This window comes from Diachasma alloeum, unplaced genomic scaffold, assembly GCF_001412515.2.
Source record: "Diachasma alloeum isolate Michigan unplaced genomic scaffold, Dall2.0 Dall_scaffold_00286, whole genome shotgun sequence".
NCBI lineage: Eukaryota > Metazoa > Arthropoda > Insecta > Hymenoptera > Braconidae > Diachasma > Diachasma alloeum.
The window spans coordinates 540,989-561,060 of NW_021680425.1; the positions used below are offsets into that span (position 1 = coordinate 540,989).

At 36.0% G+C, this 20,072-nt stretch overlaps 2 protein-coding genes across 2 annotated transcripts; one reads left to right on the plus strand and one right to left on the minus strand.

Moving 5' to 3' along the window:
• Positions 1-7,731: 7,731 nt before the first annotated feature.
• LOC107038661 lies at positions 7,732-12,951 on the plus strand. The gene is made up of 5 exons (XM_015257885.1): positions 7,732-8,130; positions 8,241-8,488; positions 9,904-9,978; positions 10,038-10,296; positions 12,549-12,951. Exons 1-5 carry the CDS (start codon positions 7,971-7,973, stop codon positions 12,662-12,664), a joined length of 858 nt encoding a protein of 285 aa, XP_015113371.1. The 5' UTR covers positions 7,732-7,970; the 3' UTR covers positions 12,665-12,951.
• A 1,974-nt stretch (positions 12,952-14,925) lies between these two features.
• On the minus strand, positions 14,926-19,553 carry LOC107038645 (flap endonuclease GEN). The gene is made up of 6 exons (XM_015257865.1): positions 19,329-19,553; positions 17,614-17,896; positions 17,076-17,353; positions 16,890-16,931; positions 16,201-16,342; positions 14,926-16,136 (listed from the first exon to the last, which is right to left on the minus strand). The coding sequence occupies exons 1-6, from the start codon at positions 19,487-19,489 to the stop codon at positions 15,237-15,239; spliced, it is 1,806 nt and encodes a 601-aa protein (XP_015113351.1). The 5' UTR covers positions 19,490-19,553; the 3' UTR covers positions 14,926-15,236.
• Between the last annotated feature and the right edge of the window lie 519 nt (positions 19,554-20,072).

A 20,072-nucleotide genomic window follows, 5' to 3' on the forward strand; every position in this document is an offset into this window, starting at 1 on the left:
AACATAATGAATTTATCAGTTTCATTTCGAGATTGTGGGGTGGATTGTTCAGTGCTATTGAATCCATTCGGTGTGCCACGCACGAAAAAATTTAATAGAAAAATCTATCGAATTCGTTAAAAAATTGTGTTGAATTGCTATTGAACATTCTGTTAGTTTTGGGCCGATTCTATTGAAATATTCAATGGAAAATATCCGATAGAAAAAGGCAACAGACTTCGATTTTTCTATGTAAGTTATTCTCTTTAGATATTTTCTATAGAATTCCCTCGGTTTAAATTTTCTATTTTTTTTTTCATTCGATTTTTCCTTTTTTTCGTCAAGAAAATCAAACAAAAACACTTGGAAAATTTGAGTCGAGAAAATTCTATAGAAAATAGCTCAATAGAAGAAGTTGTTTGGAAAAATGGAATTCTTTTGACTTTCTATAGAATATTTTCAGTTAAACATTCCAATGGAAATTCAACATAATTGTCTAGCGAATTTGCTAGGTTTCTGCTATTAAATTTCATTTTTAAAAATCTCGTGGATTTGCCAGAAAATTTTATTGAATTTCTATTGAACTTTCTACAGTAGACTCACCAGTTGCACGCCCGTTAGTTGCTCATTTTCCCCTAATCCCCTTCTCGAACGCTCGACCGCTGCCGCCAGTCTCGGCCGCCTTATCACTTTCTTTTGTCCTCCGTACGTAAACACAGAGAACCAAATAATTTTATTCGAAAATGAAACTATTCATTTCCTCTCATTTTTCTGAGAACATGAGTCGGCATTGGTGAGGAGTGGGGCCGGTGGAAAATTGAGAATTTCTGGGAAATGGTACCCCTACAGCCCTTTCGATGAGCAACTAGCGAGAGTCTAATCCAACAGGATTTTCTATCAAATTCGCCAAGGTTTTCTGTGAAATTTTTCCATGTGTCTCAATAGATAAATTAAAAATACAAGGGAGTCAACTTCAACTTCGATAACTTCTTCGCCGTCGTTCTTTAGAACCCTTTGTTCCTTCTCCCAATAGAATTATTGTTCTGAGGACTTTCTACGTCGGTTTATGTGAGAAACTCATAATTTCATCGAACCACGAAAAAAATTTTCATTGAAACAATTCTCTGAAATAATCCAACAGAATCAATAATATTGGAAAATAACATGAACATGAAGAAGTTTCATGAAGTCACATTCGATTGATAAAATGAGTTACTGGGTAATCCACCCTGAAACATACCATTTAGATATTTCCAGCTGAAATTTTCGATGAAAGCTCTTTGGAATTCAAGATACGACGAATTCTCAGGTTTTCTAGAAGATCAAAATTAAACGGAACTGAATTTTCTCACAAAAAGAGAAATTTCCTTGTAAAATTGCCTTTGAAATCCCACAATCCTGCAAGAATTTTTACTGGACTTGAATCCTATTTCATTAAAGCTCTTGCTAAAATTCGATTACAAGAATTCAGGGGTAAAGATCCCTCTGAATTATTTGAAGCGACTAGAGTCTTCCCACGACTTTGTGACATCGCAATGGAATTTCAATTAGTTGAAAACAAGAAGTCTTTCATCTCATTCATCGAGGTCGTTATACCTACTTCTGCTCATAAAATTTAATGAGGAAGTCATAAAATGAGTGAATAGTCAAAACTTGTCATGTTTTCCCACGAATTTATTACGGATAAAAATTCAATTTCAAGTGGCCATGAACTGAATTTCCTTATGAAAATTCATTTCTCCCAGGGGTGGATAATACCCTCAAGGTATATCCCGAGAAAACGGGTTCTTTTAAGATTGACCCCATGTTTTTCATAGATAATGTTTATAATAGTCCCCAGCTGTTGAAAAAAATGTTAACTAGCTGTACTACACAGTTTAGGAGATAATAAATAATGAAACGCGGGCTTCTAACACGCAAAGCATAGGCCAAAGGAGGGTAATAGTCCCCCCGCACTCGATTTTTCCATCTTATGAGAACAGACGGTTTTTACGATTTAAAAAAAAACTAATCCATGATAGATTGATAAATTCCGAATACGATGCATTTTTTCAACTCGATATTCAACTCGAAAAAAAGGAAATTTTATGAAAGCATTCCTTACTTGATTCAAAAAATTAATTGACAAATAATTTCTTATTTGATTAAAAACAGTTATTGTTGCCTGCATCAACAACACATGAGAATAGAAAAACTTAATAATTATGAGAATGCAATAGATTTAGTTATTTAGAATTTTCACCGGAAATCCATACCCATATGAAAAAATATATATTCTGAAAATTATATATTTTATATACAGAGGCCCGGTTGCACCAATCCCTGTTATCCAAATAAACCCCAGGGTAAATTTTATCCTCGGGGTCAATTATATCGTAGGGGTCATAATTTTTCAATATTTTACCCGAAGAATAATTTTTTATTTATCCTGTAGCCCCATTTGAATTAACACTGATTTAATCTTGGGATTAAATTTTACTTTTTGTTCCTGGGATAAATTTGAGATATTCTCCCGGGTAAACAAATCCATCGAACATCCAAATTTACTTTTTTTCTTCTCTGACGTTTTTGTTACTCGGAGCTGATGCAACCGGGCCAGAATTGGCTTGATTTATATATATATTAATATATAAATATATATGAAACATATGAATTTAATATAAATTCATATGTTTCATATATATTTTATATAAATCTTATATACATTCGAAGAATATTTATATTAAATTGATCTATATTACACATATTTTTTAAATATATTTTTCCATGGGGGAAGGGACTAACTTTTGGGTCTGATTGTCTCAGGATATACCTTAACACTCCGTTGGTCGCGCCATACGCGCTGCGCCGCACCAGAATAAATCGATATAATGATAAATTTGAAAGATCCAGAAAAATCTGAAAAAAATCAAGAGTGATCTAGATCGTATACTTGAAGAAGGCCCGTGAGAGTTTCTATGTTCAGTGTTACCCTTAATTGTATATTCGAGCTCAAAGTTGCCATGTTTTTCTGAAAATTCGTCTTATACACGGACACGGCCCGGAGTTTCGGAATAAAAATGTGCAAATCCAACTACTTATGATATTTTCGGCGGATATTTTCATGGATAGGGCTTCTAGACACTTCAAAATGAGATGTCAATTTTTTAAAAAATTTTCTTACGCACTCCCTGAAAAATGTTTCCCTATTTGTTAATAATTTCTCCTGAAAACCTGAAAATTCAAAAGTATGACTTGAATTTTACGAGTCTCACGAAGGGGAATTCCCATTAAAACTCAAACTTAAATTCTTGTAGAAAAAATAATAAGTCCATCGAACATTACAGTATTTCAGACAAAAATTCCAAAGTTGTATGTTTCGGTACAAGAGCGATGGGTTTTACACGAGCTGAAAAATCCCCGTCGCTCATTCGTCGAACTACATTTTTTTTCAGTGATGTTACGTTCAGCGGGTGCCGAACTATGCCTATAGATCTGGAATAACCGTCATTTTCCCTTTCGGCCAGGTCAGACTTAAATGATGGATTTTTTAACGTTTTCTGACCCTGACCGAATTTTGTATACAAAATGACCGTCACAATTGGCTGCATCAGACACGTGCCAAAATGGCCAAAAACTACTACGTCGTCTACATAGTTGCAAATTCAATAGAACACCTAGCGAATTCGCTAGAAAATTCTATTGGAATTCTATAGGAATTCTATGGGGTTTCTATAGGATTTCTACTGGAATTCTATTGAAAAATTCTATTTTTTTTGCGCCGATTCTATTGGATATTCTCAATAAGAAAAAGTTAATAGATTTCGAATTTCTGTTTGAATTTTTCTCTTAGATTTTTTCTATTAGAATTATTGGCCACAAATTTTCTAAATTTTATCCGCTGGATTTTGTATTATTTTGCATTGCAGAATCCGAGTGGAAAAAACTTGAAAATTGATGCTCAAGCATTCTTGTAGAAAAAATTTCAAGAGAAAAATTCAAAAAGAAATTTGAAATCTATTGAATTTTCCAATAGAATTCCAATTGAAATTCTATAGAAACCCCCATAGAATTCCTATAGAATTCCAACAGAAGATTCTAGCGAATTTGCTAGGTTTTCTATTGAATTTTTTCATACGTGTTTTATTTCGGTTATTTGTTGGGCTATTTTTTAAGGGTTCGATAGGAAAACTTTTCAGTAGAATTAAATCATTATCATTCATTATTTTATTCATTAATTGGTATCATTCCTTATTTTCAATAAAATAAGGAATTATCATTCCTTATTTTATTTATTAATTATTATCAATGGCCCCGTTCTAAATAATAGAAATCGCTGGATTCATTCTTGAGAATGAGAGTCATCTATTCGGTCATTCCATGCTTATGGTCAATCATTATTTTTTTTTCTGAACATATGGTCAGATTTTTGGCGCGGTAATTACCAGTCATGACGACTGTGACCAATGACGGTCATTGTTGTCACTCACATGTCTAACTGTGCATTTTTTCGTTTACAATTAAACGAGAAGGCACATTTCGGCACGAGGTGAACATAGCAGCAGTCTCAAACTAGTACATTATGTTATGAGGCGATAAAAGTATTATCTAATGAATGTGACTTTCAAATCCCATGAGTCCAGTATAATAATATTTTGATAATATTAATAATATAATGATAATCTTTTCATGTCACAGGGCGATAAAAGTACTATCAGACTCATATGACTATAATGCGAGGCGAAAGCGATTATAACACACATCACATTCATCAGATAATACTTTTATCGTCGTGTGGCATAAAAATATTGTAATTTTCACTTGAAATACTTTCTTTAGAGAAGTTTCTGAGAAATTTTCATATGAATTCGGGAAAAGTTAAACTCAAATGAAATTTAATCCCCAGCTAGAATTTTTCCAAGCAACTTCTCAGCAAAATTTAATTAAAAATTCTTGACTACTAGAATTTCGAAGTGATTTCTAATCAAAATTCCTCTCCGTCCATCAAAAATGTCACTGGGAAAATACTTATCGTTCACCTCCAACCAAACTAAACTAATAAAACGAAAAGAGTGTGTTCTCCGCTATAAATTAACTCCTGCAAATTAACTCAGAAAACCTGACTGGAGCTGCACGGCCTTGGGGCGATTTTTACATGTAAATCAATAAAAAGAAAAATATACTTTGTTTCACTGTCTAAAACAACGAGATCCGTCTTTTCTATTGAATCGATACCCGCCAATTTCCCGAGTGCATGACGTCCACCTAGTTGACGAGGAAAATTGTGTGAACAAAGCGCAGATAACATCGCCTTAACACCGGGGTATCCGATTGATTGATGGAGCCATGAATTAACTGAATACTCGCAGTATCTGTCCAATAGAATAGAGTCAATCTATTCAAGAAATATCTCTTCAATATCAAACGGCCTTGGACTGATTTTCCTTGTGAAGATTGATTTCTCCAAGAAGGGTGGCTAATATTCCTAAGACCTGAAAAGTCCAATATTCTGTACTCCCTGAAAAATGTTTCCCTATTTCTCAATCATTCCCCTTGAAAGCCTGGAAAATTCAAAGGAATGAATTCTATTCTCAGTCTCTCAAAGAGGAATTCCCGTAAAAATTTACATTCGAAGTCTCCTAACAAATACAATAAGTCCGTAAAAAATATTGCAATTTTTACCTAAAGTATTGTCATTTTTACTTCACGGAGATAAATTTTTACGAAATTGCTGTTTTCGACCGAGTGACGAGCATAATTTTTCTTCACAATGTCCGCAAACGGCGCTTGACGGACTTGTAGTGTCCGTAAAACGTTTTACGGACAATGTGATGAAAAAATTCTAGTGTCGTTGCGTAAAACTTTTAATTATTTCTGAGTTTTTATATAAATTCGAGCAAAGTTCAATAGAATTCCCACACCCAACTGGAATTTTTCGAAAACAGAAGGAGTGCGTTCTTCACCATAAATGAACTCCTGAAAATAAAATGAAAAACCTGACTATAGTTCACGGCCTTGAGGCGATTTTTACATGTAAATCGATAAAAAGAAAAATCGACTCCGTTCCACTGTCCAACTCAACAAACCCGTCTTTTCCATTGCCATAAAAATTCATACTTAAACTCTTGTAACAAATACAATAAGTCCGTAAAAATTTACAGAATTTCAGGGTAAAATTTAAAAAAAAAATCTCAATTTGTACCTAAAGTATTATCATTTTTACTTCACGTAGATAAATTTTTACGAAATAGCTGTTTTCCACTAAGTGACGAGCATAATTTTTCTTTACAATGTCCGTAAATGGCGCTTGACGGACGCGCAGTGTCTGTAAAACGTTTTACGGACAATATAATTGAAAAATTCTAATGTCGTTGAGTAAAACTTCTAATTATTTCTGAGTTTTCACATAAATTCGAGCAAAGACCAATAGCATTTCCACCCCCAACTGGAATTTTTCTAAAACAGAAAGAGTTCATTCTCCACCATAAGTGAACTTCTGAAAATAAACTCAAAAACCTGACTATAGTTCACGGCCTTGTTGCGATTTTCATTTCCTTGTTGCGATTTTCATTTCCTTGTTGCGAATATTTATTGAAAACTGGTCAATAGTCAAAATTGACTTGGACCGGTTTACCACTTCGCTACTGAATTAGATAACATCACTCTTGAAATTTTTCGAGTACTCAAGTATCATCAATTCAAATATTCAAACTTTCAGCTATTTTATCAATCAATAATTTGAGTGAGGAAGATTGACGATTACTTGTGTAATCGAAAATCCCCTTTCAAGAAATTTGAAGTATTCCCTTACTAGTAGATTTACAGTTTCATATTAACAAATTTTAAATATATCATTATTCGTAAAAAATCAGATTATTAATATTACATTATTTGAAAAATTGAATCAACATATTTTAAACCTTCACGAGAGAAATATTCAATAAAAATTACGTATCTTATCCGTAATTCCGGAGCGAAATATGGCTGTAGGAAATTTTACGGAACCGTCGCGGAATTTTTCCAGAGCGTTCCGTAATTTTTCTCTGAATCTCCTGTGAAAAATTACGATACCGTCACTTAAATTTTCTGAGTCGATTTCGTAATCGGTAAGCGAACTATGAGGTCCGTAATTTTTACTGAACATTTCTCTCCGTGTTCAATAATGTAAGGGTCAAATCCTCGTAATATTACAGAAATTTAATATTGATGGGACCCCTGAACCTGACTATAGTTCCCGGCCTCGTTGCGATTTTTACCTGTAAATCAATAAAAAGAAAAATCTACTGCGTTCCCCTGTGCAACCCAACAAGCCCGTCTTTTCCATTGAATCGATACCCGCCAATTTCCCGAGCGCACGAAGCCCGCTTCGTTGACGAGGGAAAATTGTATGAGCAAAGCACACATAACATCGCCTTAACACCGGTGTAACCGAGGATCGATGAGGCTCCTGCAGTGTTATGGTCATGGAGGACAGCCAGGCTCACCCGGAACACGCACCCACGCATGCGATTACCCAGCCCTCTCCCAACAGCTCCCAATTACCCGGCTAATTGGACTTGGAGGGAGCAATGACAACTCAATTCAATTTTGAAAAACAATAATCAGAGGGGCAATAACGAAATGGCTCGGTGAATCGATGATGAAGTTATATTTTTCTGATAGCACTGTCCTCGCAGTTGCGCAGTCGGGTGGGGGGTGGGGGTTGACGTCGCGCCGAGAAGACAATTCATCCCCTACCTTGCACCCCCTTTCCGGTACGGGTAGAACGTCGAAACAGTGTGCAGTAACCTCCACAACTTGGGGGATAATAGATCATTGCGCGGTGGATGGGTGAAAAACATTGGATGCAGTTGGTTTAAAGCTCGGGAAGTGCCTCGCGAGCGCGAGGGTTGTCTCGATGGATCCGCGGTATCGGGAGACTGGATAATCCGCATCGATGACACATCGGGGATTTTTTCTGTATCGAATAATCAATCGAGGGTTTTTTTACCGAGGGCGGTGCATGTTTAATTATGATACACGTGTCGTCTGAAAACGCCCAGAGGTACGACCGTGTCAAGCGCAAGGGCGTTGCGTTTTTATCCGGTATTTTTAGAAGTAAGAAATTTGTTTTTGGCATGAAGATCGACGAGGAGGACGAGATGGATAGAGCACCGAGGGTGGAGGGTCCTGGTAAATATAAATATGAATATAAATGTAAATGGTTGGGGGTGATTCGGGAATAATGTGGGGTTTTGGGGGAGAGTTCAGCTGAATAGATTGAGGAAATGGTGTTGTTCTAGCTATCGTCTCTACAAATTGTCGTCGCAATGTCGGCGGTCAAGTGTCATCGGGGGATAATGAGAATTCTGTATCGAGTAGAATTCCATCTAGTCTGAGTGTCGCAGCTGTCGATGTAGTGGTAGCTCCAGCGGTGTGTCAGCCCTCACCCTCTCATTCAATTCTCACCCTAACACCAGGCAGAACGCGTAACATAGATCAGGATATGGAGGCGCTACGATTGAGTCGACAGGACAATCCATTTTTGCAGGCATGAGTGATGTGTTAGTTTTTGTAACTGCAATGTTGGACAATTTTTGCGGATTTTTCGGGAAGTTTTGGGGAGAGGGATTTCAAGGATTTTCGGCAGTGAAAATTCACCATTTGAGGAAGAAAATAATGGGAAACATTTGAGAGGTGATAGAAATCGGGGAAATTTAGGGAAATTAGTTCTGAAATTTCAGTTAATGGAAAATACAGCGTAATTTGGTGATGGATATTTATGTTTTGATTGAGAATTCAAGACAGTTTCATTCATCTATTTATTTTTATTTTATTTTCATGTTCCTCTCCTGAAAATCCCTATCTTGTTGAAAATTTGTAGTTTAAATTTGTGCTACACTCCTAGGAAATTTTTATTCAGTTACAATTTCACCGGAATTTCAGGGCAATTTGTCATTGAAAATTCGCAATTTCGTGACAAAAATTATTCAATTATTTTCTGAAAATTAATAGCAATCGGGTCTATTCAAGAAAAAATAGTCTTGAATTTTCAATTGATTGAGAATTCAGTGTAATTTTATATGGGAAATTAATGTTTTTGTCGAAAATTGGAGCGAGTTGGGAATTTCTCGTTTTTCTTCCTTGAAATTCCATTAAAATCCGAGTAGAATTTAAAATTTCATGTCGCTCTCCTGAAAATTGACAGTGTTAAGAATTTTAGGCTGAAATTTCCACTAAACTCCTTAGAAATTTTTATTAAGTGACAGTTTCACGAGAATTTTGTCATTGAAAAGGCCGAATTTCGAAAAAAAGCAATGGGAACTCCCAACGTGACTAGAATTATTCCATAAAAATTAATGGGAATCGGGACAATTTAGGGAGAAATAGTTTTGAATGTTCAATATATTGAGAATTCAGTGTAATTTTAAACCGAATATTGATGTTTTTCCTTCTTTGAAATTCCAGTAAAATTCTATTAAAATTTGAAATTTCACGTCGTTCTTCTAAAAATTAACAGTTTCAAATTTTAGGGTGAAATTTCCGAGACATTCCTTAAAATATTCAATCTCGAGACAGTCCCACTGAAATTTGAAGGAATTTCATCACTAAAAATTAACATTTTGATGGAAAAAACAGCGGGACTGATAAATATCAATTCAATTATTCCCTAGGAACCGATAGCAATCAGAGAAATTCAGTAAATATATTCATGAATTTCCATTTAATTAAAAATTCAGCTAATTGGATACTGAATATTCATGATTTGATTGAAAACTCAAGTGAGTTGCGAAAATCTCGCCATTTTGGCACTAAAAAAAATGAAACCGTTGAATTTTCACTGAAATTTTAAATGTCGTATCGCTCTTCCGAAAATTTCAATTTTTTTCCAACAGTGCAGTTGATGAAAGTCCCGGGATAACCCACTTAATTGATTACGGAAATGTTTTTTAATTGACAAAACAGGTATTAGCTAGTCGTGAGAGTTTGGTGGAATCGATTGAGGAGTCCGAGTCCGATGATGCGATTTTAATGTCTCAGGTGAGTTGAATTGAATCGATCGATTGAAATTTGCATTTAATTGTTTGATTACGATGAAGGAGCTGGGCGATACCGATCCGCTGACCCTGGCCCAAGTGCATGAACACCTTGTGCGCAGCCCACCACCCGCCTCGTGGCCCCACACACCAGCCTTTCCATTCAATAATACTCCCCCAATGACTTCCGTCACTAACGCCGATCCAATGGCACGCTACAAGTACTCCAACAGCAGTCCGTCAAACAGTGGCTGCTGCAGGGATCGGTCTACCGATACCAGTGAATTGTCGAGGAGTGAGCCATCCAGCGATTACAGAGGGGGTGACTATTATCCATCGATTATTTAATAATTCAGTTGTAGAGTTGGGGAAGTCGATAGAATTTAAAAGTTAATAGAATGCAAGTCGATTTTTCACTCGTTGTTGAATATTGAATTGGATCGATACAGGTGTGGAAGAATTTAATAAAAGCACCTAGGGCTTTCTCTAAGGACTTCTGAAGAATTCGATTTGTTTTTAATTTGCATTTTATTATTCCATTTTATCGCACGTTTTTCAAAACATATTTTTATGGGAAAAAGTTGATGGGTGTTGATTTATATAACGTATTATGTTGGGATTTTTTCTAAAAAAAATTGGGTGCATACATTTTTTAAGTTTTTTTTGTATTCGCTTTCGTAATAAGAAGCAAAAAAATACAGCGGGAATAGTTGAATAACTTTTACTTGAAAATTTTTATAGAACAAATTTCAAGGGAATAATTGATATAGAAAAATTACTCGTTGTTGAATATTGAATTAGATCGATACTTGTGTGGAAGAATTTAATAGGAGGACCTAGGGCTTTCTCTAAATAATTGTGTCGAATTTGATTCGTTTTCAATTTGCATTTTATTATATACCATTTTATCGCACGTTTTTCAAAACATAGGGGAGGGTCGGGTAATATGGCTTCATTTATAAATGACCCGGCTTTCCCCTATATCTTTATAGGAAAATAATTATGCGTGTTGACTTATGTAACGTATTCTGTTGGGATTTTTCCGATAAAATTTCCGTTGCATAAATTTTTTAAATATTTTTTTCTTCGATTTCGTAATAAGAAGCAAGAAAAATACAGCGGGAATGGTTGGATAACTTACCCTTAAAACTTTCTATAGAACAAATTTCAAGGGAATAATTCATATAGAAAAATCACTTCTTGTTGAATATTGAATTCGATCGATACACGTATGGAAGAATATAATAGAAGAACCTAAGGCTTTCTCTAAATAATTCTATCGAATTGGATTTGTTTTTATTCGTGTTTTATTATGCCATTTTATCGTGCGTTTTTCAACAAATATTTTTATAGGATAACATTAATGACTATTGATTTATGTAACGTATTCCATTTGGATTTTTTCTATAAAAATTTGGGTGCATAATCTTTCCTAGCTTTGTTTCTTTGATTTCGTGAATAAGAAACAAGAAAAATACAGCGGGAAAATTTGGATAACTCATTTCCAGAAAATTTCTATGGGAAACATTTCAAGGGAATAATTCCTATAGAAGAATAAAAATCAATCGCCTCATTTCTATATAAAATTTCATTAAAAAACGATTTAAGGTGCTTCCTCAGTGAGTTATACTTGGTGAAAATTTCGCAATGAACTGAAGACCTAAAATTTGGATCATATGTTGTTGAGCACATGTGAAAACGATTCCCAACATTTCAAGCATTCTTTCCACGCGAATTTTTTAGATATGCATCGACAAAAACTTAAAAAAGACAAAAATTGAATGTCTGACGATGAATATCTAAAAAATTCGCGTGGAAAAAGTACTTGAAATTTTGGGAGTCGTTTTTACATGCACGGAGAAAAATGTTCAGTAAAAATTACGGAACTCACAATTCGCTTACCGATTACGGAATCGACTCAGAAAATTTAAGTGACGGTATTGTAATTTTTCACAGGAGAGTCAGATAAAAATTACGGAACGCTCTGGAAAAATTCCGTGACAGTTCCGTAAAATTTCCTACAACCACATTTCACTCCGAAATTACGGAAAAGATACGTAATTTTTATTGAATATTTCTCTCCGTGTGTCTTCAACAACCAAATTTTAGGTCTTCAGTTCATTGCGAAATTTTCACCAAGTATAACTCACTGAGGAAGTACCTTAATTTAATGAAAAAATGTTTGATACTTGAAATGTCTAGATAACCCGCAAATCCTCAATTCAAGGGTTTGTAAGTTTCAAAACTGATATTGAGGTGAATAATTTAATGGGCGAATAAAGAATACCAACTCATCACACGTGAATAATCGAACCAATGCGATTCGAATTTACCTTCAATATGAGAAAAGTTTTCAAGTTTTCACATTTCGCTGAATTGAAAATTTTCTTTTGAGCAAAAGCATTTTACAAGAAAAAACAGTCGTCGGCTTCCGATACAAAGATATCAATCCATAACTTATCTTGAACCGAAATCGACTCATATCGCTTCCCCTCTTCATTGCTTAATTAATTCCACTTTCATCGATCCAGTGGTAATTGGTAGTGGTAATTGGCATATTTTGCAATATTTCAGATCGTCACACACACTCGTTTTCCCTCCTGAACCCGACGCCCATTCGGACCCTCTCGGAAGTCCGGCGTCTGCACAGATCCGCTGACGATAGTGTTCAACTAATGTCATCGGAATAAATGAAAGGGGAAAAAACAATTTTATAAATTTGAGAAGAGGAGTAAGAAGGAAATAATTATGTTAATGGTATTCACGCGGGCGTTCTCAAGCCAGTTTGCACGAGGAGAAAAGTTGAATAAAAATTATCCGGAGAATCGCGGCAAATTTTACCGTGCGAGGTAATTGTGGAGCAAAATTGTAGTTCAATAAAAAACACTTTGCGGAGGATGTCTTACACGGACAGAAATATTCAATAAAAATTACGTATCTTTTCCGTAATTCCGGAGCGAAATGTGGTTGTACGAAATTTTACGGAACCATCACGGAATTTTTCCGGGGCGTTCTGTAATTTTTATCTGAATCTCCTGTGAAAAATTACGATACTGTCACTTAAATTTTCTGAGTCAATTCCGTAATCGGTGAGTGAATTGTGAGTTCCGTAATTTTTACTGAACATTTCTCTCCGTGAACGATTCGTTCAGTAAAAATAGTGTATTTCGATACGAGTGCGTAATAGTATATTGTGCGCCAAGTGCGGAAAGTCATGTTTTCGCAGCCGGAGGTGCACATGGATGTAAAAATTATCTTCCCTGTACAGTCAAATCTCCCGCACCGGTAGGGTATTTTTTCTGGCTCCGATGTGAACGACATGAGAAGGGAAAATCATTCGCCGTCGCAGAAAAATTCCTACACACATGTAAATGATTACGCAGTCTTGAGCAATTATTCACGTTAATGAAATTCTTTTTCATAGCATAAACGGTTAATTTCCCTGTTCAGCTACAAATACCCTCACATTTAGTAAACTTTCTCACTTGGTAATTTTTCTCCAACTTTTTTCTCCGCGTGTGAACTTTCCAGGATTGATTTACATCGTCTATCGATCCGTACAATTCGAGAATAGAGAATACGACCGTGACTTTTTTAGATCTCACTTTGCAATATGTATGTAGGACACAGCTGCTATTGAAATTATCTTATTATACGAGAAACCGACGCTCCCCATGGTGAGGGAGCGAGCCCATGAAGTATTTCGAAATCGATATTATATTTGTAAAGACGAGAAAAATGGATGGGGGAGAAACTTACGAGTGAAAATTTTCATTCGGGCTCTGCTTGGACTAAAAGTTCCGTGTTTGTATGATTTTATTAAAGTCATATTAAACTTTTCAAAATGGAAATGCGCATAACTACTATAAGTGATGAGGAAACGATTTGAATACTCGAATGGCACCATTAGCAGGGTTTATACAGATGAATTACCAACGTAGTTGTTAAGCCATTAATTGATATAATATTGAAACAGAGTTTTTAAAAAATCATTATTGCCCAATTGACTTGGCCTTTGAGAATTGACAACTAGTTACCTTAAGTATAAATGATGGTTTATGTATATACGTTGACGAATAATTCAAAACCCTAATTTAACACTCGAAAGACGAAGAAGGGAAATGAATCAAATGGAGATTGTGCGAAAATTTTTGAAGGGAGTATTCAGTTTATTTAGATGTATATTGGACTATACACTCTGTTGATATTAGTCGGCCAAATTTTAACGAGTTAACGACACATAGGGCCTACGTTCTCGCTGTTACGGCAATATCGAGATCCTCAGCGAGTCGCACAAAGAGAAAACAAATTAAGTTAGATGGGTAAAATGTTGAACACCCAAAATTGTTATTCCAGAGGCACTAAACCGTAGGCCTTATTGAATCTCGTTGCAGCACTGTATTAAATATTGATCTTTTTGTTTTATATTCAATAAACTATATTTGTGTTCTTAAAAAACTAGAGTGTATTTATTCAAATTTCTCTCCGTCATAAAATAAAATGCACGTAAACCCGTTTTCTTGGAAACATCATCAGGTAAAAACGCACTATTTTTAAATCACTAGGCTCTAGACTCTATCGCTGGCAAAACCTTCAGGAATAATTTAGCCCTCAAATTTAATATTCGAAAGGCAAAGAAGAGAGATAAATCGAATGGAGATTGATAGAAATTTTTGAAAAGAGTATTTAGTTCATTTAGATATATATTGGACTATAAGAGAGAACTACTAAATTAGATGACTAAAATGTTGTACATCGATCTTTTCATTTTATATTCAATGAACTATCTTCATATTTTTAAAAAAGCGAAGCGTATTCATTCGAGTTTTTCTCCATCATAAAATAAAATGCACGTGAACCTTCTTTCTTGGAAACATTATCAGGTAAAAATGCACTCTTTTTAAAACACTAGAATCTAGACTCCATCGCTGGCAAAATTTTCAGGAATAACAGCCCCCCAATTTAATATTCGGAAGGCAAAGAAGAGAGATAAATCAAATCGAGATTGATAGAAATTTATGAAAGGAGTATTTAGTTCATTTAGATATATATTAGACTATAAGAGAGAACTACTAAATTAGATGAGGAAAATGTTGTACACTGATCTTTTCATTTTACATTTAATGAATCATCTTCATATTTTTAAAAAAGCTAAGTATGTTTATTCCAATTTTTCTCCATCATAAAATAAAATGCACATGAACCCGCTTTCTTGGAAACATTATCAGGTAAAAATGCTCTACTTGTAAATCTCTAGGCAGTCTACCCCCTGGCCTTTAGACGTTCACCAAGAGGGACATAAACAATATCGTCATCAGATGATATGTCGACTATATCTACAACCTCCTTGATTGGACTAGGTCGCGTTTTTTCTTCTGAGAGATAATCTTGAGGTGCTCCATCTGATTGCAGTGAGAGCAATGCAGGAAGGATTGTGTTGGTTTGGCTGCACGTCCTCTGGACCACCATGGACATCTCAGCACAATCAGCATCCACATCACTGGCAAAATCCTCAGGACTCAGGTCGTCGTAAATTTGTTTGAGAGTTCCATCGAGTTTCGAAGCAGAATTCTCTCTGAGTTTCTCTCGATTCTGAGGGCGAGAGGTTTCTGGCTGATGAATCCTCCCTGGCCCACTTTTCTCTGGTTTCCTGGATGACACGCATTTCCTCTGCTGGAAGTAATTGTCTATCCTCTTGCATGGCACCTCCTCCTTCTTACCTTTGGTCTTCTTCTGCTTCGGAGACTGTCCAGTCTTTTCCTCCACGTCCGCAGTCTTTCCTTTTCTTGGCTTCCTCTGTGGCTTCTTCTTAGCTGCCTGCAGATCCTCGAATGCCTGGACCAACTGGGGATAGGATTTGATGACGTAGTGCTGGCATTCTACTGTGCAGAGTAGCTCAGTGTCTTTGAGAGACTGCTCGTTAATCTTAGGAATCAGAAAGTAATTACTGTCTCGTGAGATTGTCCACTCGATTTCGAAACTTAAGACTGTTCCAGGCTTCCTCGTCTTCTTTATTTCTTTGGGGATGAGGATGTCTGGATCGTTCGGGCGCAGCTCCTCGGGAATACCCATGAAGTTGAGGACCTGCCACCTTGTGACGAGGGGGAGAACATGCTTGACGGTGAAGTCAACCTCCCAAAACAAATTGGCTGCGAGGAACTCCTGGAAATATTCATGATTTTAGAAGTGTTTCAAGATTTTTTTAATGGAATTAATGTTTACTTACGACTAAGGCAGCGCCATTGGGGCGCTTCCAATTATCAATTCTCGTTGGTATTGAACCCTTTCGTATCAGGAATTCATCTATTACTTCTTGATTTGGAAAATCCTCCAGCAGCACGCATTTTGATTTCACAACTCGCTCTTCTCTGAACGGAAAGATTCATTCATTATTATTGAGGTAATTACATCAATTATTATTGAGGATATATAATCGATTTTTATTTATTTTCTATGTATCATTATTATACTTTACGTTGAGTATATTCAATTTTATTATGAAATTTTAAGAAATTTTGTCATTGGTACTTTAAAATTTTGTTGAAAAATTTGAATGAGAACTGTAAATTTATGTTCAATTATTCCATGCAAATTGATAGGAATTCAGGTAGATATATTTTTGAATTTCCAATTAATTGAAAATTTAAGTGAGTTGGGAAATTGTCGTGATCGTGATGCTATAAAATTTAAAATTTCATTTCATTTTCAGTGATGTCTGAAATTTTAGAATTCGTCCTCCTAAATCGTATTCAATGCCACTCTCCTGAAAAAACCTAATCAACTGTTCATGAAAAATCTATTTTTTTCTAACAGAGTAAACTTCAACTGTCAAATTCGTGTCCAATAAATAAATGAAGAAATGAAGAATGAATAAATGAACAATTGAAATGACTGGAGAACTGAGATTGTGCTTACTTCGTTGGTGCTGGGCTTTTGTCGTACCTCCAGCTCTTCATCCTGAAAAAAAAAAAAAAAGAATTATCACCAAAACTCTCAGGGAAATTGCTCTAGCTCTTTCAAACTCAAAACTTATCATCATCATTTTGTTCAGGCTTAAAACTATCGAACAATTTGTTAAAATATATCAACGAAAATTTGTACCTCCTTAGTATCTCTGAGTCCTCGAAATGACTGAAAAATTTCAACGCCGTCTTTTGGCCAATTTGATTAACTCCAGGTGTATAGTCACACCCACAGAGTAGTGCCAGGGCAATGAGTTTGTTTCGACCTAGTTTGTACATACTCTCAATTTTCTCGATTGAGTACTCCTCTGCAGTACCTCCAGTGCCAGCTTTCCCGGCCATTGTGAATTTTCTGTATATTGTTTTTGCTCCATACAAGAAACAATCGCCATCCTGGGTGATGCAGCCATCTACGAGCTGAAGAACGAATAGATCATATGGATGATAATCACCAAATTAATAATACAAACTGGTGACAACAGAATTTATTTCCCCTGCAGCTCTTTAAATTGGAGGTGCATTTAGAAATAAGATTTTCTTTTAGAAAAAGCTCATGACTACAAACAAGATCTTTGAAAAATCTCATTATTCCAAAACAGATACGCCAATTGTAAAATATCTACAAAATTTAGACTGCATCTTTGAAATGACTTATGAATGAAAGAGAGTGGATTTACCCCGTCTGCGTTTAGATAAGCGCACATAGCTTCAGCCTCCCCGTGTGCCTTCACACACTCCAATCCCATCAAATTCAACATCCTTTCGCAGGCCTTCAGAATTCTGTTCAATCCTCGACGATTGCATCTCGAATCTTTAATTTCAGCATCTTTGCTCTTCCCCTCTCTGATGTTCAGCCTCTCGGCTATGACTTTTTTCTTTAATTCTGGTGGCTTTCCTTCCAGAACAAATACAGGGATTGTTCCCTGTAGGAGGAGGGCTTTTGTTCTGTAGAATAAATTCCTGGAAACATAAAAAACAAAGGAATAGAAGTAGAGAATCAATTGAACGGAACGAGAGATTTTAGGAATATATAGCAACAGTTTTTGGAGGGAATCTTTCCAGTTGCAGAAAACGTCTTCTGGAATTTTATTCTCAAGTTATTTGTTTTGGAAATAAATGAGAATGTTGAGATTGATTCAGGGGAGGGTGGGGTAACATTAATCAAGTTTTCTAAATTTAGATCATCGATAAGAAGTCTTCCTTTTATTCAAGTATCCATTTTTGAAACTGCTGCAGACCTCTGAAGCCAATCTGCATCCATTAATTCAAAATAAATTAATAGACAAAGGGTAAAATGGACCGTTTTTGATTCATAATAACTCACGATCAGCAGAATGAAACTGAATGATTGTTGAATAATTTTTGATTTTTCAGGCCTCAAAAAGCAACTCCATTCATTCCAATCGTACCACTTGGTCAGAAAATATTGATGAGACGAGTTTAACAAATGAATCAACACTCTTATTCCATAGTTGAAAGACGAATAAAAGAAATGAATCAAATGGGAATTGACAGAAATTTTTGAAGGGAGTCTTTAGTTCACTTACATGTATGTTGGACTATTCATCCTGTAGATATTTGTCGGACAAAGAGAGAAAAATGAAGTTAAACGAATAAAATACTGATCACTTTTGGTTTTTTATTAAACGGACTATAATCTGCAAAAGGCCTAGAGCCATTGATCGAAATAAACAAAATTCAATGAACTAGGGTGAACAGGTTAATTGCTGGCTGGTTAAGGGAAATTCGAGATTCGGAAATTCTTATTGAAAACCCGAAATAAATTGACCTGCGCTGAATGGTGAAATAGTGTTAAAAACTCCCAAAAATAAAAAATTAACGTTGTGGGCATAATAGAATTTGATGAGATGCTCAGTGAGAGAGAGAGATGCTCAGTGAGTCGCTCAAAGAGAGAAAACGAATTAATATACACGAATAAAATGTTGAATACAGTCTTTTCGTTTTATACTCAATAAACTATTGCTGTGTTTAAAAAAAAATTGAAGGTATCTATTCAGATCATAATGGATGTATCTATTCTGTTCATTATAAATGAAATGCGCATGAAGCATTCAAAACATTATCCGGTAAACATGCTCTATTTTTCAATCTCTGATCCATCGTACTGATTTATTTGTTATTTTATTTGTTTTACGAAGAGGTTGGACCGGAAATTTATGACCCCCAAGAGCTAAAGGGTCACAAGGATCAGCCTGAGTACAGACGTCATCTGACCCTCCGAGAACCAGAAAATAACTCCAAAATCTTCAGACAACCGTCACCTCGACCTCAAGACATATTAGTCACTGCCATAAAAATAAAATAAGAAGAACCCATGTCACCTCTCGTGGATCAAAACAAAAACATAACCTCACCGACTGTTTACACCCACCTCAGGTGCATGTTGATCTGCGCATCATTGGCAGCCTTAAGACACTGGCTGTCAACCGCCCAGCCAGCCAAATCAATGGCAATGGTCTTGTTCTTCAATGTGTCAAGGGAAACAGTATCACAGGAGGACTCAATGACATTCCACAAATCTTTGACCCCCATCGTGGGCTCTTGTTGTTAAATACCGACGAGACTGCCGGTAGTGCCGGTTTGTTTGATGAATCCACTCATGGCCGTCCGAGGCGTTAAATGCCCCTACGCATGCGCACGGACCCCCTCTCAAACCTGGCCCAGAGGAAAGGGAAAAGGAAACCCAAGGGAAAAAGGGGAGCGTGTGACGTCGCAAGTTTTCCCCTCAGAGGGTTTTAGGCCCTCTCAGTCCAGAGATATATACAATGAACAAACGGCCAGAAGACTGTGGACATGAGTCCGAAACAGCCGGAGCCAGAAACCTTAACTAACCTTAACTAACTACAATGAACAAAGGAGAGCGAACGTGTCGAACACATGTGGCAGAGAACCGTTCGAAATAAACAGAACTGAGGGGGCTCCGTTCATATCAGTTCATACTTCCCCGACTGCACATATCCTCGACTGTACACAGGCTTGTGGACATAAAAAAAACTGTCCAAACCACATCTGTCAAACATCCTTGCAGTCGGCCAAACAGTGTCGGTAGAGTAGAAATGGCATTTGTTTTATTTGCAGTCGATATTAATAATGGATGGCACCATGTGTCCCACTA